Genomic DNA, 20679 nt, shown 5'->3' on the forward strand with positions numbered 1-20679 from the left:
TCATCATCTTCATGACCACATTTTGAGCTTCAGTTGTAACGTATTTTTAAATTTCTAAGTTTTTTGGTTGTGTAATATCTTTCCTAGTTGGCATTTTATGTTTGTTTTGAATGGACTGATCACCACCTTTTCAATGTTCATATGGTAGATTTTTTTCAATATCTATATGTTGATTCAGTCAATACATACCCTATCTCTCGTCTTTCTTAGTATTTAATAAGATGGATAAATGATAGTATAGCAGCTGTAAGCTAAATAAAATGAAAACTGTGATGTTTTGATTGGAGTATGTAATATTCCCTCATGTATCACAATATATGATATGAGATTATAGAATCATAGATCTTAAACGCTTTGGTTATAGATACGGCTATGGATACTGATAGATCAACAAGTAGAGATAAAGGCGCATAAACAAACAAGAATGTGTCTGAAAGAGAATTGAATGAAAATGGACGGTTTCAAATCTTGTTCTTTTTCTCTTCTATCCTCGAATTCTTTTTGGCATTTATAAAACGTGAATAAGATGATTGGAACCCTTGATTTGACTTTTAGATAAATCAGGTTTAGGTGAAAAGTAAAAACAAAGAATAGTATTTAATGAAAACCTGTGAACACGTTTCGCCACTATTCAATGTCCAGTAAGCACCTGGATACCTATCCTGACAAAGTGGGAAACTTTATACTTGCCATCAACTGAACGTACCTTTTTATTGTCAATAAAATAATTAATTAACTCATAAATATTGGCTAATAATTAATTAATAACATTTTCTACTAAATTTTTTTTTCTGGCCAAGAATTTTATTATAAATCGGTATCAGTTAATACATTTTGGTTCAAAATGAAGGAAAAATACTTCATTTCAAATAAAATAAGTCATGACTTCCCATTTTTTCATTTATATATCAAATTTCAAATAGAAAACCTAAGACATCATCTATATTATTAAAAGAGAAGTACCTATTAAAAATATCCATTAGTTTTTAAATTTAATTAGATTTCCATGCCACTGAGAATTAATTTGAATTCCATATTTTAATGCTCGTCTTTTTCAGTTAGATTAATGTGTTTTCTTTAAATAAATTTGAGTTAAATATAATTAATTCAACTTTAAAATACACCTATATTAACAAACTGCTGAAACAAATAATAACAAACTAGATAATAATCTGCGTCTTGCGTGGGATGTGATTATTAGTTTCGTTATTTTTAATAAAAACACATTAAATCTGTCTAATCTGGATATCGGTTCGGTTTTAAGTTATTTTTTGGTTTTTAATCTCCTAAAATATAGCTATTATTTTAAATTAATATTTATTTTAGTTTATTCAGTTAGAATGATTGACTTTTTAGTTTTTCGGTAAAAACCAAAAATTACTATTATTTGTTTATTTTCATGTTATGAATTTTATATAGTCGTCATGTCGAACCAATGGTTTCATATCATAGTTTGTAAACGGATAATAGTTCAAGAAAAAGAAAAGAAAATTATTAAGACAAACCATTTCACTACAATTTGGTGAGTAGTGAAAGAAACATTAAAAAAAATATTTCAATTTCCAAAAAAAAATAGATACTTCGGTTGTGATAAATACTTAGTCACAAGGTGCTCACATCAAGGTGCACATGTATGTGTATGTAAAAGTATATAAAATAGTTGAAAAATATAAAAAGATATTGTTAATTAATATTAAATGATATTTTTGTTCAAAATAATACATGAAAGATAAAATTAAAATTAAGGCCTTGACATAAGTGAAATTTTTTCATATAAAGAAAAATAAATTGTATTCGTAAATAGAGGTTGGCACATATCGAAAATACGAGTATTTGGAGGCATTCACGTCGATTCAATCTATAGCCACCTGGATAGTCGGTGACTCTGATATCCGAAATGATTTAGAATTTTAAAGAATATCCAATTTGATCCGTAGATAAAATAAAATTTTAAAAATAATTGAAATTTTTAATAATAACATTTTATTACAAAAATAAAATATTATATAACTTTTTAAATTTTAATACCTAATATAATAAATTTAATTTATAAAAATATTGTAAAACTTATATAAACTATAATATATATAACATATATATATATATATATATAATTTTGTACATATATGTATATATATGCATATAACATATCGAATTAGATATATGTTCCTAAAAATATAGGTATTTGTGATTTGCTTTTTTTAATTGTATTTTAGTATTTGATTTACTTCGTAGAGTTACGAATATCCATATTTTTTGGTTCAAATCAAAACGGATAACGAATCAAATCAAATTTTATAAATATTTTGCTCAACTTTATCCGTAAACAATAAAAATTATATATATATATATATATATACAGTTTAGCTTTTGATTCGTTATTTGTTTTGATTCGAACCAAAAAAATCCAAAGTTTTATTGGAACCATGCATGTGAGTTTTATATTAAAAAATACTACTAAATATATAGTGTGAACACATTTATGAATATAGTGTGAGGATGCCACGTGTCTATTACAGTGTGAATGCATTTATTACAATGTTTCTCCTTTAATATATAAAGAACTATTGAAACAACCTAAACTATGAAAAACACTTTAAAAGTTAGCTTTCACGTTTTTGGTCTTATAATACGTATACATTACCTTATATAAACAAAATTAATGCTTATTACTATAATTTACCAATAAAATATTTTGCATATATATTAGACGTGATTCACTTATGTTTTAAACTTCCTTATTATAAACTTTTCGAAATATTATCATCACTTTTTTTAATAAAAAAAGAATATTTCAGCAATATCAGCTTCATATTTGAATATAAAATTAACTTTATTTCTATGATTTTAGTTAAAATAGGCGGGTCAATTTATATCCTGTCTAATTGGGTTTTTAGAATAGTTGTAACTCATTTTTAGTTTGACCCAAACGCATAATATACTAATAATACATTTCAATTATATAATTAAATATGAAAGAAATGTCAATATAAATTTGATCCAACATAGTATATTAATATATATATATCCAATATTTTTGTATAATTACATAACTGTTCCAACACACATTTAATAAATATATATATATATATATATATAACACGATACAATAACAAAATATATGATATACATTTTATAAAGTCGCATAGATCAAACTCTAGTTATAGTTAAAATATAACGAAGTGTCCCCAAAGAATTCTGAATTATTTTTATTTTTATCTGACAAATTATTTTCATATATCATTATATTGTGTTTATTTATATTCCTTCTTTATTTTTATTATTTTCTTAGAGATATTTTCAGCAACACTAATCATTCATGCACCAAAAAGTGGGTCATCTCTCTCTCTCTCTCTCTCTCTTCGAATGCCTTAAAGTCAGTGTCTTTCCTTCAGACAAGAGTTTCCCTTCTTCTTCCTCCAACTCTGCTTTAAAAACAAAAGAACAAAACTTCAAGACTCTCTCAAAAACCATGGCTAACAAATCAACAGCCAGATGGGTTCTCCCTTACACAACCAAGAACGTGGAAGACGATTACTTTCTCGGTCAAATCCTCGGACAAGGACAATTCGGAACCACTTTCCTCTGCACCCACAAAAAGACAGGCCAAAAGCTCGCCTGCAAATCCATACCCAAAAGGAAGCTCATCTGCCAAGAAGACTACGACGACGTTTGGAGGGAGATTCAGATAATGCATCACTTGTCGGAATTCCCCAACGTTGTCCGTATAGAAGGCGCCTACGAGGATACCAGCAGCGTCCATATTGTGATGGAGCTCTGTGAAGGCGGCGAGCTGTTTGATAGGATCGTGAAGAGAGGTCATTACAGTGAGAGAGAAGCAGCTAAGCTTATCAAGACGATTGTTGGTGTTGTTGAGGCTTGTCACTCTCTTGGTGTTATGCATAGAGATCTCAAGCCTGAGAATTTTCTCTTTGCTTCTTGTGATGAAGATGCTTCTCTTAAGTCTACAGACTTTGGCCTCTCTGTTTTCTGCAAGCCAGGTTTTGATTTGTGTTGTCACTATTTTTTTTAAAGAAACTCTTGTTTGGTTAATGATGTTATGAGTATCTAGTTAGTTAATTGATGATTTTAGCTTGTTAAGAGCTCTCTCTCTCTACTGTGTTGTTGTATAGAAGTAGCATCAGAGTCTGAATGATTCTGTTTTTTCAGCTTCATGTTCTCTAAAATGATCAAATGGGATGGTTTTAAGAGTGTTACTTACAAGTGAGTTTATGAGTTGTTGAATATGATAAATGTGGTTTAAAGCTATTAGTATCAGTGATGGCGTCTAGTCACCTGCCTAGTAGGCAAATATGGTTAAATGAAATGGTTTCTTTAAAAAATCGGTCTAGGCGCTCATCCGCCTAATCAATAATCCTCTATAAAACACCTAATTATTACATAGCGATTTTTTAAACATTTGATTAGTATTGTTTAAGATCTAATCTTTTAACTGTTGTGACTGTGTGAGTTTGTGTGTATTTTAGTTGCATTAGTTAATATTGATATGGAGCTGTGGTTCTTGGACACACAATCTTTGAATTTTGTTTTTATCTTTCAGGGGCAACGTTTTCAGAACTTGTTGGGAGTGCATACTATGTAGCACCTGAGGTTTTACATAAGCATTACAGCCGTGAATGTGATGTATGGAGCGCTGGAGTTATCCTCTACATTCTCTTATGTGGTTTCCCTCCTTTCTGGGATGGTTAGACTTTCTTTCTTTCTCTTCATAGAGTTTCCATCAAGTGCTTACTCTCTGATGTGTCATGTCTTGAATCCAGAAAGTGAGTTTGGCATCTTCAGAAAGATTCTACAGGGAAAAATTGACTTTGAGACAAGTCCCTGGCCTAGCATCTCAGAGAGTGCCAAGGATCTTATAGTGAAAATGCTAGAGAAAGATCCAAAGAAAAGGCTAACTGCTCATCAAGTTTTGTGTAAGTTCTCTCATCTTCTAAGCCTTTAGCACACAATGGTGATTGATTGATGCTTTATTATTTTGTTAGGCCACCCATGGATTGTGGATGATAAGGTTGCTCCAGACAAACCTCTGGACTGTGCAGTACTGTCACGCTTGAAGAACTTCTCTGCAATGAACAAACTTAAGAAGATGGCTTTCCGAGTGATTGCAGAGAGACTATCTGAGGAAGAGATAGGTGGACTCAAAGAACTGTTCAGAATGATAGACACAGATAACAGTGGCACCATCACATTTGAAGAGTTGAAAGACACTGTGAAGCGCGTTGGTGCAGACCTTATGGAATCAGAGATCCAAGAACTCTTGCGCTCAGTAATTAACGAACTCTCTTCTTATTATTACTATTTTTAACTTTCACTATCATCTTCTCATTGTGTGTGTGTATTAGGCTGATGTTGATGAGAATGGATCAATAGACTATGGAGAGTTTTTAGCTGCAACAATCCATTTGAACAAGCTGGAGAGAGAGGAGAATCTAGTGGCTGCATTCTCTTTCTTTGACAAAGATGGAAGTGGCTACATCACTGTGGATGAGCTTCAGCAGGCTTTGAAGGAGTTTGGTATAAATGATTCACATCTTGGTGAGATGATCAAAGACATTGATCAAGATAATGTGAGTAGTATTACACAAAGATCTTTACTGTGTTTTTCATTATGAAGATGCTTATGGAGTTTTGGATTTTGTAGGATGGACAAATAGACTATGGAGAGTTTGTGGCAATGATGAGGAAAGGAAATGGGAGTGGAGGGATTAGCAGGAGAACAATGAGGAACACTCTCAACTTTGCAAATTGGAAATCGTCTTCCTGATGATGAGTCAATGAATGGCTAAAAACTTGAGTGAAAGTTGACACTAATAACTTTAAACATTCCATTAAAAGTTTGAGTAATATTTAATGCGTCTTGAGAGTTGACAATAATAACTTTAACAAAAACATTTCCAAGTGAAAAAATGAAATGTAATCGAAAAGAAATTAAGAAACTATAACTTTTAAGTGTAATAAAAATCAGTTTAAAGAGTGGTAAAAAAAAAACAAAAAATAAAGGAGGAAGAGAGAAACTTAGTTTGTTTTCTTGTTGTCTTCTTCTTCTTGTTTCTCAGTGATCAACTTCTTCCCTGCAGTTTCATCCTCACCTCCAAAACCAAACTCGTTAACACGTGTTTTGTCCACAGGGTAAACCCACCTTTGGTATAAGTAAATCAAGAATATCACATCTGAAACACACACAGAGATTCATTAGAGTGAGTATTTTGCTATATCTGAATCCAAAGTATAGAGAGTATCTTGCTCGATTAAACTCACCATCACGGAACACAGAGAGCCGATGCAGAATCGGCATTTTGATGACAAAGGCAAAGAGATCATCGATAATGGTGTTGAGGAACTTGTAAGTCATCTGTCTCCATGGTAGATGTGCCACTGACTTTAGCTTATAGTTGATGAATAGCTGAGGACACATCATGATGAAACCTGCAAAAAACACACACAAAAACTCTTCACAATGAGAGAATCTCAAAACATTTTTTTTGAGGATGGTGAAGGGTTTTTACCGAACATGTAGACACAGCTTGTTAACGAAGACAAGATCCATGAATACCAGCTCTTGTGGCGCTCGTAAGCGAGAGAGTATATGGATAATCCCACCACAAGGAGGAGGAGCACATAAGATAAGAATTTGATGGCAATGTCATCATACTCTTTGGTTTTGTTGCTTGCATAGGATTCACGGTCGTGGAACCTCAACCTTGGAATCATTCCACTTCTATCAACCTGTCAAAGTTTAAATGTTTGAACAAGGTTTACATGTTAAGCAGATGCTCATTGTAAGTGTTATAAGTACCTCTATGCGCATGGCTTTCCCTATCTTCCAGAACTCAATGCAGACACCAACTCCGGAACTAGCCAGTATCATCCATGAAGTGTCGTTGTCAAGCAGGTAGAGGAAGATGACGAACTGGCAGATGAAGTTCAGTACAACGGACTTTGCAGACAGCCCTTCCATGGATTTGTTCTTGTTCCAGAACTGGATATCTACAGCGTAAGCAACAAAAGATAAGCAACACGCTTTTTGGGGAAGAGGCTGGCTACATGTTGGGTCTTACTTACCATTTTTGAACGCTAAGAAGTCGAACACAGAGTGAAGCATCGAAACACACATCGTGATGCCCAACAGATAGGGATTGCCTTCCAGAAACACCCTCTGCAGAACAACAATAAACGTGTTCACAGATCATATTCATATGTTCATGTGAAGTATTAAAGACAAAGAGTTACCTTAAGTTCGTCAGATTCGCCATCAAGCATGCTTCCATAGCTACGCTGCATCTGGAAAGACTGGTCAACTTGCTGAAAGAGCTGCCACTTCATCATGCTTATGGGGCTTATCTCCAGGTTAAGTGGTACTTCTGAGACAGTCTCATTGATTGGAATCATCTTGTCCCTTAGCAGCCAAAACTCATTGAAGTAAATGGTGGGATAGTAGTTTCCAGAGCTAGGTTCTACCAGCAAGTCTGTACATCTAAAGTTAAGTACAGCATAGAGAGTTGTGTAAAAAACCAAATAATAATAACAATAGCATATCGTTTTGCCAAAACAAATTGAAGGATACGTGGAGCAATGTTTGGTGGTACACCGTTCTGTGAATAGCTGTCACAAAATTGAAAGACGATATTAGACTATTAGTATGGAGTTATTGTCATACTAATTCAATAGTGATATAGCCAAAAAGAAAATCAAGCCTGCCATCAACTGCTAATCATTTTCTTAAAATGATATAGTCAATATTCAAGAAATAGCTAGGCGATGGTTAAGCACCTTATAGAGAATTATTGTTTATGCTAGCGCCTATACCAATTTTTTGAACACCTTCCAATTTTTTTTAAAAAAACGATAAGTTTAATTACTCTGTTAAATCTTCTGGAGAATAAGCAGAATCATATGAACATCAAGGTAGCAAGTGAATCCATCATTGTTATCTTTATTAATTCGTTTTTAGTCTGCAATGGTTGTTTCTATAGTCCCAATATCATAATACTACAGAAACTACCAGACCCCACTTACTGAGTAAAATCATCGACCAGGTTGATGGTGACATTTGGTTTCCATAAGGATACCCATTCCACAGGGACTTCTTCCTTCCCTTCCGAGTTCTTATCAACAACTTTCTGCAAAGCATTGGCTTTGCGTTAGTTCATTATCACAAGACTATAAAGTCCATAACACAAAACTATATACAATATTTCTTTCCACACACAGTCATACCTCAACTTCTGGTTTGGATTCATCAGAGTCTTTGGGACTACCCAAGAGACTTTTCTTCTTATCAACTTTCCGCTTTGGAAAGTACGTGGCAACAGCTGAAAGTACAGTTAAAAGACAAATCCAACTCAGCTATAATACATAAACCTAACTACTGATAATTGTTTTAATAAAAGGAGACAGGGTCTTACGGTGAGTCCTGCCAAAACTATTAAGAGGTTGATACTCAGGATCACTAGGGTCTATAGGGAAACCAGACCGAGCAAAGAAGACATGAGCATAGAGACTTCCATTATTCTGTAGAGTCTGAAACAAAATAACATAGCAAGTTAGTAAACTCTATAAAGTCAAAAGCATGTGAGTTTTGTTTTGTTTTTTTTTTCACCTCAGATGGATAATACTTGAGTGACTTTGTCCTAACACTCTCTGGTGTCCATACAGCATAAGGTATATTCGTCTCATGCCAATAAAGCGAACTTTCAGTACTGAAGTCATTGAACTTCTCTTGCTCTGTAAGATAAAACCACATATCCTGCACACACAAAAAAACATTCATTGGTTAAGGAAAAAAAATCAAATCTTTGAATTCTCAAAGTTTATTATTACCAATGATTCGCCCTTGTGGAAGAGATTGGTCATGAGGTGATGAGTCTGGGTTGGATCCATCGGTTTCTGCTTAGGCGAAAAGAACTTTGAAGCAAAGTACCAGAACACGGCTATCCTCACGATCCCTGAGATCGTGGAGCCGAACCCTCTCTGCTGCTGCTGAGGTTGAGCGCCGCCGTTGCCTGCCGCATCTGCCACCGCCGCCGTTTGTGTTACCGGCGGGGCCATGTTAATGAATCGTAGAGGAGGAGGAGGAGGAGGATTGATGGATTCGAGATGTGGAAGTCGCCGAGAAGATTGTTGAAAAGCAGACTTGGATTCGATTTAGAGAGATGTTTATGGGAGATTTTGATTTATTTTATTTGATTTTATTTTGGGTTATGATGATGACGAAGCTCTTCCAATGTAATGCAAGTAACAGTGTGTGACACACACCCATGTCCTCTATATTTTAGATACTTTTCAATTTTACCCTTTATTTCTAAATTTGATATATACCCCCCTGGAACTTTGATTTGATATTTACAAAAACTAATGTTCTAAAAACTGATCAAACACTATTTTTCTAAAAAAACCGATATATGCATTATCGGTAAAAAATTATTTTAAAACGATTAAAATTGGTTAAGATAAGTTTAAATAGACCTAGATTGGTTTAAATATGTCAAATCAAGTAATAAATATTAGGATAAAAATCCATAAATTTCTCTAATTTTATATTTTTATATGCCTATTTTTTAATAATTCATAAAAATTATTTTATAATTAAATTTAAAAACTAAAATATATAATAAATATAAAAAAAAAATATAGATAAACAAAGAGAAAATACAGCCTTAATGGGCCCAAGAGTTAGCCCATTTATATTTTGAAATAGAAAACCCAATAATAAAGCCTTTCTTTCTTTTTGACTACAATGGAGGAGGACGAAGAAAAGCTTCATTTCTTACACTTGAACGCATGGCGTAATTGTGCAGTGAGATCTGATCAGTTCCTAATACCTCAACTAGCAACGAAGAGGTTAGGCTAATCATGGATAAGATGAATCATGCGTTTGAGAAGATGAAGATGATGGTGGGTATGGAGGTTGAAGAGGAGCAACGAGCTGCGGAGGAGGAAAGCTCGCTCTCTTTCATGGATGATCTTAATCGCGATTGCGCTTTAACCACCAAACAGGTTGCCCACCTTTCTTTTTCGAATGCGTATTGAAACGATTGATCTCCTATGCGTACTGTGTATTAGCTTTTAGTCACTGTATATGTCTATGGAGAGTGGCATAGTTGTCTCTCATTTACATATGTTGAATTGGGTTTTATCCTTTGGCTAATATGTTTTTTTTTTTTTTTTTTTTTTTAATCTACGTGCGTTTCCATGAAAAACAGAGATTCTATGGCTTTGCTATTTGCTTGTCAGCAGGATTGACCTGTACACTTTTGGTAAGTGCAAATCTTATCCATCTTAAAAGAAGGGAAATCTTTTTCTTTAATCATATGTGACCTTTAGCTTTATTTTTCTTCTTCTCTGGAAATTTTTGGTGCTTTGCGTAGTCTTGGCTCCTTTACTAGTGGTGATGTAACTCTTTATCGTTTTGCCTTTTGTGACCAATTCAGTCAATGCTCGTTTTCTTCAATCCGGTCAAGTTTGGCATCACATTCACTCTTGGAAATTTGATGGCACTTGGGAGGTCCGTACTTGGAATTTTTTAGTTTAGCTTCTAATATTGGATTTGGGTTACGCTAGTCGTCTGTGTGGACAAGTAATTTAAGTTACATGTCCTTTTTGTATGGCAGCACAGCATTCCTAATAGGCCCACAGAGGCAGGTGACGATGATGCTTGACCCAGCTCGTATCTACGCTACTGCTTTGTATCTAGCCAGCATTATCATTGCCTTGTTCTGCGCTCTCTATGTAAGTTGGGTTTCTTTTAATTCAATCTTCAGGAGGATAGGAAATTTTCAGAGCATAGTAGAAGTTGTATGTAGTGAGAAAATAAACATGTCATTTTCTCTGTGTACAGGTTCGTAACAAGCTGCTCACCCTGCTGGCTATCATTCTTGAGTTCTCTGGTCTTATTTGGTACGCAAAGTCTTATAACTCTCTCCTTATTTACTCTACATGCAGTCATAATGCAATTACATTATTTACTCGTCGAGACATATATTAGCCTGAACTAGGAATGCGTTGGTGAACTGAATGCTCTACTTATATGGATACTGAGTTTGTCACAAAAGCTTTCTCATTCATCTTGGGGAATCCCTTCTCTTCTTTAAAACTGTAGGTACAGCTTGAGCTACATCCCTTTTGCAAGAACCATGGTCTCAAAGGTCTTCATGACTTGTTTCGACACCGAGTTTTAAGCAGCCCTATACACGTCGCCTCGAAAGATTTTCATCCCAAAACCACTGTGCTCTGATGAATGATTGGTTTATGTTCAAAGCTGGACCTGTTTGAAGGAAGTTGAAAGCGCTAATAGTCCATGCTCGAAGGCTTATCTTTGGAGCACGCTTTGGTTTATGTTTGCTTCTCAACATGAAGTTCCTGTCTTCACAATTCCTAGCACAGTTTTGTACGTACTTTTTCAGACTATTTGGTTCCTGATTGCTGGAACATTCTGAAACTTTAAGTACACCACTATTTAGTTTTGAATGAAGTAGAAATCAATCCATAGCCTTCATGGAAAGAACGAAACCAGATAGTACAATACAACCTTATCAAGTGCTAGGAGATAGGACATAAAGAGAAGATTCAACAGAGAGAAAACAAAGAGATGCAGAAGAACAAAGCTGACTGGAAAAGTGAAGAAGCTCTCTAGAAGACAACAGTGTCAAGCATGGTGCCTAGTGTCTGAACAATGTTGGAAGACATCAAGTTGGAAACATGTTCTTCCAGATGCTTCTTTGCGTCTTGTCTTCCCACATTCACGATCGCCAGTTTCTCTGGTGACAACTCGTCCTCTTCTTGTACCGCCTTGTTATATTTAGCAGCCAAGCTCAACATTTCCTGTTTAACACCAGTGTCAATGGACATTATGCGACATGTTTGAACAAGTATAAAGATTGCAATCTACTCTGTTTTATCTTACCTGAACGGTCTGTTCGTTTGTCTTGGAGTGAGTGTCAAAGCGTCTTAGCGTCAGGCCATCTGTCCATTTCTTCTTGTGGAGGTTTAGTAACATCTTCTCCTCGAGCTCGTTCTTCCTGTAGTTGATGGCTATTGAGTAATAGTGTCTGTTCAATCCATGAATCAAGGCCTGCATAGTAGTATCCAAAAGTAAGTATCAGGGACATCCTTTGATATTGTTCCAACTTCAAGAAAAAACATGTTTCACAATGTGAACCATCACCTGGATCGACGGTTTGTTCAAGTGTCCAAGGTTGGACGTTGTTTGACGAGGCTCTTGCCCAAGCATAATGGTCTGCGGGTTAATAGAGCGGAAGGCATCAATCACCACTTTGCCCTTCACACTCTGAATCGGATCAACCACCACAGCTACAGCTCGCTGGTTCAAAGCTTCAAAACTCTACAAAAGCACACAGATGTTAAACAATGAATATGCATAATCCAATCCAAACTATATACACAAATTCTACAATGGAAACCCAAATCAGAACAAGGTATAGGACACAATGGAGTTATACTGAGACACTAATACAGTATGGAAGACAAAAAGTTCGCACAATGAGATTGCATAAACCACGTAACAGGGCAAACACACATAGATGTTCAACAATAAACATACATAATCCAACCCGAACTATAAAGATACATACACAATTTCCACAATAGAAACCCAATCACAAGTCGCAATATTGAGCCATTAATACAGTATACATAGACCAAGTATCAACAGAGCAAACACAATAGATACCTGTTGAGTGTTAATATCAACACCAGAAAGCCAGCAGCCAAACCCAGGATGCGAATGATACCAACCCACCACCATTTCAGGTCTGAAAAACAAAGATCCAAACCAGGTTTTGTTATACATTCTATAAAAGTAGATTGGTGTAAAAAAAAAAAAGAATGAGACCTCCCAGTCTGTTTAAGCATGTCAAGCATATTAGTCTGGAAAACATGATCAACAGCTTCAACACTAACACCAGTCCCACTCTGAGGCATCGCGAATACATCCACAACCCTCACAGTGTACTCATCCACGAACTCTCCGAGCATCAGCCCCATAACCTCCATCGGAACTCCAGCTCTACCTGCGATATTATCATCGCAACAATCACTACGCAATCCACGTGGCACTAACTAATATTATCTACGCATGAGATTTAGATCGATAATCCCTAGAGTTCCATAACAAGACGGAATCACGTAAAGCGGAAACGAATCCGAAACCCTAATTGTGCGGTTAGGGATTTGATGATTATTTACCGTGTTTGAGCATCTTGAGGAGGGCCAGAGAGGAGATGTAAACCTGCTCCGAGGTATCGAGAGTGGGAGAATCTGGAGATGCGTGGCCTAACCCGCCGCCGGCGCCGAAGATTCGCTGTAGTCTCTCCATAATCAGATTGAATCGATCGTCGTCTTCTTCGCCTGGGTACAAAGAATGAGAGATCTTATAGAAAAAGCGAGAGAGAGAGAGAGAGTTTTCTTTGTTAACAAGACAAGACGGAGATGGATCATCATTAAGTGACGCTATTTACATATAAGTCCTCGTATACTTTATTCGTTATTATTTTTGACCCCATAAAAATATATAATTTATTGCCTGCCTGTTAATTCAGAAACCAGAATTTTGAATTGAACCGAACAAATTGAATTGAATTTAGCTCTCAGTTATATTTCGGTTAATTCAGTTTTTCAAATTTGTTATAGAACTGAAAATATATTTTTCGGTTAATTCAGTTTTTCAAATTTGTTATAAAATTGAAAATAGATTTTCGGTGAAATTTCAGTGTTAATTTGGTTTGAAAAATTGGTGTAAATTGATTTAGTTTAAAATGCTGATTGCCAAACCGAATTGATAACCAAATAAATGTTGAAATGTGTCGATCGGTTCATAACCGAACATGAACCAAAAACTAAATTTCGGTTCAGCTTCTTCGGCTCGATTAAAAACCACGGGCCTAACAGGGAATGCTGAATATTATTGTACTGTGAATCTTTCTCCCAATGTTTTTATTTGGCACCTTAAAAAGTTCACAAGAGTTGTAAAGAAACAAGAATAAAACTTCATCAGCTTCTTCAACATAACTCCATCTCACAGATCTTGAACCTAAACAAACATTAATGGATGGGGGAAAATAATCTTTTTGGGAGCAGCAACATTTTTCGGAACGGAAACAGTAAAAGAAGGTAGGTGACTCAAAGATCAGGCATGCCCTTTCCTGTTTTAGCATCATATGTCTGCTCCCAAACAAACCCCATTGGCGTGTCCTTAGGTCCAGCTGCAAAAAAAAAACAAAAAAAAGATTTTGCCAAGTATTAATCCTATGTAAGAAAAGCAAAGCTATTACCAAATCCTTTTCAATTTTATAATGAGATGTCATGTTATGTATGTGGTTCAAATCAAGATTTAGTATTTAACCTCCAGATTTTTTTGAACATGTAGAAGTGTAACACATAGGGTTTAAAATGTATAGCAAACGAAATGTGTAACAAACGAAAAAAATGCCATGTTAGAGATATTGAGCTTCTATTTACCGGTAGTGGGTCTTGGAGTAGTCCTTATCTTCAGAATCTCTGGACGAGGGATTATGGAACCAGAGGTGCCTGTGCCTCTGGCAACTCTTACTTTGGTTCCATCCTCTAGGTACTTTACACCAACCTTGCAAGGCCTCCTGAGGTAGAAAGGATATTAGGCAAATAAGACACTTCTCGCTTTGAGCAAAGACACAGAAAATAATGAGAGTAGTACAAAGTGGAGTCATCATACATACCCAGTGACAGGATCAACAACTTGGACATTAGAGGCGTGAAGAGGAGCCTCCACCGTGAAAATCCCTCCTTCATGATCAGGGCCTCCCTTTATATGCTTCTTGATCTGCCAATACAGAAGAAAAAATAATACACCAAAGCTGTAAACAACAGAGTCTCAGTAAGTAGCCAAACAGCAATAAAGCTAGAAAACCCAAAACAAAAAGAGTTTAATTAGAACAATTTAAACCATTACGTTTGTGATTTTTGCAATACAAACAAATGATGCTGGAAGTCAAATATAAGAATCAAATGAAGAATGATAGTGTTAAGCTAGTGAAAGGATCCTGATTCAAAACAAGTTCATACTCTAGAAACACAATCAAGGGGGGAAAAACATGATGCAAGACAACAACATAGTCTCACCAGATTCTTTCCTTCAACAATGACACGGTTCTGGGATCTGATGACGCGCTTAATGGTTCCAGTCTCACCCTTATCTTTCCCTCGAATTATCATTACCTAAATAAAAAGACCAAACACACTACATTTAGACGAAACCAGACCAAAGAACCACAATAAGAACGGGACTGTACTCTCACTCACATTATCTCCTCGAAGTATCTTCCAGTGTCTGATGAGTTTCTCAGCAGCTTTCCAACCCATAGCTTCTCAGATGAGAATCCTAACACATTACATCACAAGCAAGAGAAAAAGTCTCACTTTTTACATTTCTATCACAGAAACCACATGGAATCATGGAGAGCCCAAATCAAAGATATCTATACTTGATTCCGATCGATCTACTTCGAAATCTATAGAATCTTCCGAGAAGCAAGTTTGGTCTAAGGAGAAGATTTGAAGGAGCTTTTACCTGTGACTGCGAGGAATTAATCGAGTAAGTGAAGCGCAACAATCGTCGGTGAAGCTTAATGTGATGACGACTGACTACAGGCGGCGTCGTTAGCGACGGTGCTGTAAAAGGTCGGGAGTGTTTTGATAATACCTTTTTGTAGGTCGGCCCAATTAATGTAAAGGCCACAGGCCCAAACAAAATCATAGGCCGTTGAAAAGTATATATTATTTGGACCTGAATCTCAAACTTTGGCGCCATGGCTATTGACTTGACTCTACAATTTGTCCATGATTAATCTTTTGACATATAATTGAATGAAATTGAATATCTGATGCAGTTCTTAGACCACCTCCAACTGCAGCTCTTAAAAAAAGTTCTAAACAAAAGACAAAAAAAAAAAAAAAATGAAAAAAGAGAAAAAAAAAACAGAGAACCGGTGCTTAATATGTGATTTTTAGAGTTGGTAAGCACTCTTACCTGTCCCTTTCCTATTGGACCATCCATTTTATGTGCCTCTCCTTCGTCGAAGTTTTGATTCCAAAATCTCTGCCCCAGCGTCTTCGTCTTCTGCACCTTCGTCGATTCCGATCCCGCTTCTCTTCCGCCAACAATGGCAAACCGCACGGACCCATTAGCGGAGAACATAAGAGGCACGAACCCACAGAGAATCTCGTGGAGAATATGAGACGCTCGTCGACAAAGCCACGGAGAGGTATGTATTTCGATTCATATAATGAAGTGATTCTTGTTTCATCCCTTGCTTCTTCACTTTACAATTCGTTTTTATGGCATGGAAAAAATAGATAGTTTCTCTTACTGGCGGTGGCCTTTGTCTGTAATGTTTAATGAGAAACATATCTCTTTGCCCTTTGTCAAGAAATCTCTTTGTTAGTTCGTTTAAAGAGTCTGTCTATAAATTTTCTTGTCTTATATAAAGTTGACTACTTTCAAGCTTTTCGTAAGTAACATTACATCATTGTTAATCCTCAATTGTCAATATGTGTGTCAACTTTCTTGATCACACTTTTATGTGTATACTCTGTGAATATGGTTGGATTTGGTGTTTTGTTTAATTTAAATTTGGCTTAGACTTAAAAAGTTTACACTGTTTGTTTGTGCTTTCTGTACAAAGTCCAAGCAAAGGTGTATATTCTGTATATCAATACTATGAAGTCTCGCATATCATACAATTATCGGGCCTTTGATTGAATTGAGCATGTAATGAATGTAGTTTATTGTGTCTCAGCCTTTGCGTACGATGGTTGTTCTTTCTCAGCCTTTGATTGAATGTAATTTGAGCATGTAATGAATGTAATTTGTTCTGTCTCAGCATTTGTGTATGATGGTTGTTATGTCTCAGCATCAAATTTTAAAAACCTTTGATTGAATGTAATGAACTGTGTGCGTACGATGCTTGTTCTGTCTCACTTTGATAAAACAGCTTTTTACTCTGCAATAGTTTTTGTTTCTATTTAGCAGCTCAATGTTGATACCAACTTCTTCGTTATGCTTTTGCTTTGTGTCGAGTCTGTAACATTGTGGTCTTTCAGTTGTTGTGTCGAGTCTGTAACACTATGATTCGGTTTATGCTATTGTCTTTATTGTATCTTGTCTCGCTTGTTTATTGTATCTTCTTGCTTTTGCAGGTGGGGCCAAGACAAAAAGCCGACTACATGTAACATAAGAAGACAGTGGAGGGTGTCGCCAACATGTGACATAAGAAGACACTGGTCTCGGTTTTACATTTGATAATTCAGGTACCTGCGACATAAGTAGTATTAGTATAAAAATCAATAGAAGACTAGATATAATGTGTGAGTTTGTTTAAGAAGTTTTTTTTGCATATTCTTGATCATTTACTTGCTTACAAAGACTTAAAGTTTAATATGGTCATTAGGTATGAACTTTAAAATGATCTCGGTTTCATGTCTACTTGATTGTATCTTATGTGTGAATTTGTCTAAAAAAAATAATTAAGAACTTCATAGGCATTCTACCATTGGACCTTCTCAAAACTAATTACAATATTAAAGGTTCTAAACTACTTAAAGTACACAATTAATAATTAAACTAATTTTAAGAACCCATTAAGGGTTCTAACCAATGGAGGTGCTCTTAAGTGAAATTACGTCTCTCCTGCGAGATGTATTGACTATATGTCATGGTTCAATGCCAACAAACCATGTCGAATGCTCCTACTATCAGACTCCATCACGCTGGCCATGTTGATTTGGGGATAACTTCAACAACACAATACTTGAAGAAACAGTGATTACTTAAGCCATGAATTTCAAAAGATTCTAGATTTTTTGGTTATATATCTTTCTTCTTTTCGTTAACGTGTTTCCTTTCAAAACTCCATCGATGATATCTTTCACACGTAACCATAATCTTCATTAGTTATTAGTTGTTCTTCTAACCATTCCTTTTTTTATCAACAAAAAAAAAATACAGCTGGAAATATTTATTTTGAGCATATATATACACAAGTAGTCAAGTACATGTCCAACCACACAGTTCATTAAACTCCTTCACGTAAAAAAATAATAATGGCAACAGAGTCGCAACCTAACCACCAGAAGAAGCTAATGATTCCGTTAAAAACAAGAATCGCCCTCACCGTTATCTCCACCTTCACCGATAACGCTCAGCGTCCCGACGGCTCCATCAACCGCCGTTTCCTCCGCCTCTTCGATTTTCGCGCCCCTCCCAATCCCCAACCAGTCCACTCCGTCTCGTCCTCCGACTTCGTCGTGGATCCTTCCCGCGACCTCTGGTTCCGATTATACACTCCTCACGTCTCCGGCGACCGTATCCCCGTCGTGATCTTCTTCCACGGCGGAGGTTTCGCTTTCCTCAGCCCCAATACTCCTCCCTACGACAACGTGTGCCGGAGATTCGCTGGAAAACTACCGGCGTACGTCGTCTCCGTCAACTACCGCCTCGCTCCGGAGCACCGCTACCCCGCTCAATACGACGACGGATTCGACGCCGTGAAGTTCCTCGAGGAGAATCGCGGCGAGGTTCTCCCGGCGAACGCCGATCTCTCGAGGTGCTTCTTCGCCGGAGACAGCGCCGGCGGGAACATCGCGCACAACGTGGCGATCCGAGTTTCTCGCGCGCGTTGCTTCGCCGCCGTGAAACTCGTCGGAATTATCTCGATTCAGCCGTTCTTCGGCGGAGAAGAGAGGACGGAGGCGGAGAGGAGCCTCGTCGGAATGCCGTTAGTTTCGCCGGATCGGACTGACTGGTGCTGGAGGGCGATGTTGCCGGAGGGAGCGAACCGGGATCACGAGGCGGCGAAACCGAGCGTGGTTGATATATCGGGTCTGGATTATCCGGATACGATGGTGGTTGTGGCCGGGTTCGACCCGTTGAGAGATTGGCAGAGAAGTTACTGCGAGTGGTTAAAGTTATCCGGGAAAAGAGTAACGCTAGTCGAGTATCCAAACATGTTCCATGCGTTTTATATCTTTCCTGAGTTACCGGAAGCTGGGCAGTTAGTTCAGCGGATTAAGGATTTCGTTGAGGAGCGCGTGGCTTCACTCTCGGCTTAAAAAAATTATGATTATTGTTATAAAAAGAACCGGAATTTTATTGTATCGCAGAAATTTAAATAAGAACAAAATTTGTTTAAACAAAAAAATAAAAATAAAAATAAGGACAAAATTTATATCCGTAAAATTTTTTAACACTGATAGAAAGAGTTTATTATAGAGAGAAGAGAAGATTGAGGGATATAATACAATGAACGAAAACGTTCGTATATATAGAAAGAAATTCACTGTACAAATAGTGCAGCGGGCCTCACATCTTTAATATTATCAACATATACGGCTGCTTTATTTGACTTTCATAACACTCCCCCTTGGGGCCGGTGTCACTATCCGCTCTCGCTTAACGTCTTTGTTGCCTCGTTAAAAACTTTTCTTGTAAAACCCAATGGAAAAAACCATAGTAAGGTAAAAAAAGTACAACCACGTAAGCTCTCCCTCGAATAAGCGGTCATAGATCCTTCTGATGACGCATTCCAATGTTATGGATGTGTTTTCTGAATACCGAGGTAGGGAGTGATTTTGTGAAGAGGTCGGCTGCATTGTCGCATGATCGAACATATCTTACTTCAATCTCTTTATTCTTCTCGAGCTCTTGAGTGTATGAGAAGAACTTCGGAGGTATATGTTTGGTTCTATCGCTTTTGATATATCTTTCCTTCGTTTGAGCAACACATGCCGCGTTATGTTCATATAGAATAGTTGGCTTCGTATTTTCGTCAATCTCACTGCTTGAACAGATGTGTCGGCTTATTGATCTTAGCCATACACATTCTCTACTTGCTTCATGGAGTGCAATGATCTCAGCGTGATTTGAAGAAGTAGCAACAAGTGTCTGCTTCTGAGAACGCCAAGATATGGCAGTGCCTCCAATTGTAAAAACATATCCTGTCTGGGATCGAGCTTTGTGTGGATCTGACAAATAACCTGCATCTGCAAAACCAATCATTTGACCTTTTGAACTTTTAGGATAAAACAAGCCTAAATCAGTTGTTCCTTGAAGGTAACGAAAGACATGTTTAATTTCATTCCAATGTCTTCGTGTATGAGACGAACTGAATCTCGCTAAAAGATTAATGGCAAAAGATATGTCAGGTCGAGTACAATTTGCAAGATACATAAGAGCTCCAATTGCACTTAAATATGGAGTTTCATGACCAAGTATTTCTTCATTTTCCTCAGATGGTCGAAACGGATCATTTTCAACATTAAGTGATCTAACGACCATCGGGGTGCTAAGAGGAGTTGCTTTATCCATGTTAAAGCGTTTCAATACTCGTTTGGTATATGTAGACTGGTGTACAAATAAACCCTTTTGAGAATGCTCAATTTGTAATCCTAGACAATATTTTGTCTGCCCGAGATCTTTCATCTCAAATTCTCCTTTCAGATAGTTTGATGCCTTTTGGATTTCGTTTTGAGTTCCAATAATATTAAGATCATCAACGTACACCGCGATTATCACAAATCCGGATGTTGTTTTCTTTATGAAAACACAAGGGCATATAGGATCATTCGTGTATCCTTCTTTTGTTAAGTGTTCGCTGAGACGATTATACC

The 20679-nt window shown here is 36.5% G+C and overlaps 6 protein-coding genes across 6 annotated transcripts; 3 read left to right on the top strand and 3 right to left on the bottom strand.

Moving 5' to 3' along the window:
* Positions 1–3310: 3310 nt before the first annotated feature.
* LOC125593312 (calcium-dependent protein kinase 12-like) lies at positions 3311–5963 on the top strand. The gene is made up of 6 exons (XM_048769765.1): positions 3311–4001; positions 4562–4705; positions 4782–4934; positions 5004–5287; positions 5364–5588; positions 5663–5963. Exons 1-6 carry the CDS (start codon positions 3320–3322, stop codon positions 5783–5785), a joined length of 1611 nt encoding a protein of 536 aa, XP_048625722.1. The 5' UTR covers positions 3311–3319; the 3' UTR covers positions 5786–5963.
* LOC106428447 (cleft lip and palate transmembrane protein 1 homolog) lies at positions 5833–9305 on the bottom strand. Its single transcript, XM_013869199.3, has 12 exons — positions 8842–9305; positions 8621–8767; positions 8427–8541; positions 8239–8333; positions 8038–8141; positions 7586–7623; positions 7252–7487; positions 7084–7177; positions 6818–7008; positions 6528–6747; positions 6280–6447; positions 5833–6191 (listed from the first exon to the last, which is right to left on the bottom strand). Exons 1-12 carry the CDS (start codon positions 9067–9069, stop codon positions 6037–6039), a joined length of 1791 nt encoding a protein of 596 aa, XP_013724653.2. The 5' UTR covers positions 9070–9305; the 3' UTR covers positions 5833–6036.
* Positions 9306–9495: 190 nt separating this feature from the next.
* LOC106428458 (vesicle transport protein SFT2B-like) lies at positions 9496–11922 on the top strand. The gene is made up of 6 exons (XM_048769767.1): positions 9496–10017; positions 10224–10277; positions 10452–10525; positions 10632–10749; positions 10859–10917; positions 11120–11922. The coding sequence occupies exons 1-6, from the start codon at positions 9874–9876 to the stop codon at positions 11196–11198; spliced, it is 528 nt and encodes a 175-aa protein (XP_048625724.1). The 5' UTR covers positions 9496–9873; the 3' UTR covers positions 11199–11922.
* On the bottom strand, positions 11490–13477 carry LOC106428457 (26S proteasome non-ATPase regulatory subunit 14 homolog). Its single transcript, XM_013869210.3, has 6 exons — positions 13225–13477; positions 12872–13049; positions 12710–12791; positions 12185–12361; positions 11924–12091; positions 11490–11841 (listed from the first exon to the last, which is right to left on the bottom strand). Exons 1-6 carry the CDS (start codon positions 13352–13354, stop codon positions 11650–11652), a joined length of 927 nt encoding a protein of 308 aa, XP_013724664.1. The 5' UTR covers positions 13355–13477; the 3' UTR covers positions 11490–11649.
* Positions 13478–13920: 443 nt separating this feature from the next.
* On the bottom strand, positions 13921–15713 carry LOC106428430 (50S ribosomal protein L24-like). The gene is made up of 6 exons (XM_013869185.3): positions 15584–15713; positions 15316–15394; positions 15136–15231; positions 14733–14836; positions 14497–14633; positions 13921–14240 (listed from the first exon to the last, which is right to left on the bottom strand). Exons 2-6 carry the CDS (start codon positions 15373–15375, stop codon positions 14158–14160), a joined length of 480 nt encoding a protein of 159 aa, XP_013724639.2. The 5' UTR covers positions 15376–15394; positions 15584–15713; the 3' UTR covers positions 13921–14157.
* A 2361-nt stretch (positions 15714–18074) lies between these two features.
* LOC125593313 (probable carboxylesterase 18) lies at positions 18075–19249 on the top strand. The gene has a single exon (XM_048769768.1). It carries the CDS (start codon positions 18115–18117, stop codon positions 19120–19122), a length of 1008 nt encoding a protein of 335 aa, XP_048625725.1. The 5' UTR covers positions 18075–18114; the 3' UTR covers positions 19123–19249.
* The last annotated feature ends 1430 nt before the right edge of the window (positions 19250–20679 follow it).

The sequence above is a fragment of the Brassica napus genome, chromosome C9 (assembly GCF_020379485.1).
Source record: "Brassica napus cultivar Da-Ae chromosome C9, Da-Ae, whole genome shotgun sequence".
NCBI classification, from domain to species: Eukaryota; Viridiplantae; Streptophyta; class Magnoliopsida; order Brassicales; family Brassicaceae; genus Brassica; species Brassica napus.

Excerpts from the sequence above, each read along its gene's own strand:
- LOC125593312 (XM_048769765.1), top strand. The coding sequence starts at position 3,320 with ATGCACCAAAAAGTGGGTCATCTCTCTCTCTCTCTCTCTCTCTTCGAA. Across the intron at positions 4,706-4,781 it reads TTTCCCTCCTTTCTGGGATG|AAAGTGAGTTTGGCATCTTC; the intron begins GTTAGACTTTCT and ends TCTTGAATCCAG. Across the intron at positions 5,288-5,363 it reads TCCAAGAACTCTTGCGCTCA|GCTGATGTTGATGAGAATGG; the intron begins GTAATTAACGAA and ends TGTGTGTATTAG.
- LOC106428447 (XM_013869199.3), bottom strand. The coding sequence starts at position 9,069 with ATGGCCCCGCCGGTAACACAAACGGCGGCGGTGGCAGATGCGGCAGGC. Across the intron at positions 8,542-8,620 it reads TCAAGTATTATCCATCTGAG|ACTCTACAGAATAATGGAAG; the intron begins GTGAAAAAAAAA and ends ATTTTGTTTCAG. Across the intron at positions 7,009-7,083 it reads CTTCTTAGCGTTCAAAAATG|ATATCCAGTTCTGGAACAAG; the intron begins GTAAGTAAGACC and ends CTTACGCTGTAG.
- LOC106428458 (XM_048769767.1), top strand. The coding sequence starts at position 9,874 with ATGGATAAGATGAATCATGCGTTTGAGAAGATGAAGATGATGGTGGGT. Across the intron at positions 10,018-10,223 it reads GCGCTTTAACCACCAAACAG|AGATTCTATGGCTTTGCTAT; the intron begins GTTGCCCACCTT and ends CATGAAAAACAG. Across the intron at positions 10,526-10,631 it reads AATTTGATGGCACTTGGGAG|CACAGCATTCCTAATAGGCC; the intron begins GTCCGTACTTGG and ends TTTGTATGGCAG.
- LOC106428457 (XM_013869210.3), bottom strand. The coding sequence starts at position 13,354 with ATGGAGAGACTACAGCGAATCTTCGGCGCCGGCGGCGGGTTAGGCCAC. Across the intron at positions 12,792-12,871 it reads ATGCTTAAACAGACTGGGAG|ACCTGAAATGGTGGTGGGTT; the intron begins GTCTCATTCTTT and ends TTTGTTTTTCAG. Across the intron at positions 12,362-12,709 it reads TTGATATTAACACTCAACAG|AGTTTTGAAGCTTTGAACCA; the intron begins GTATCTATTGTG and ends GTGCTTTTGTAG.
- LOC106428430 (XM_013869185.3), bottom strand. The coding sequence starts at position 15,375 with ATGGGTTGGAAAGCTGCTGAGAAACTCATCAGACACTGGAAGATACTT. Across the intron at positions 14,837-15,135 it reads TTGTTGAAGGAAAGAATCTG|ATCAAGAAGCATATAAAGGG; the intron begins GTGAGACTATGT and ends CTGTATTGGCAG. Across the intron at positions 14,634-14,732 it reads GTTGTTGATCCTGTCACTGG|GAGGCCTTGCAAGGTTGGTG; the intron begins GTATGTATGATG and ends TTTCTACCTCAG.
- LOC125593313 (XM_048769768.1), top strand. The coding sequence starts at position 18,115 with ATGGCAACAGAGTCGCAACCTAACCACCAGAAGAAGCTAATGATTCCG.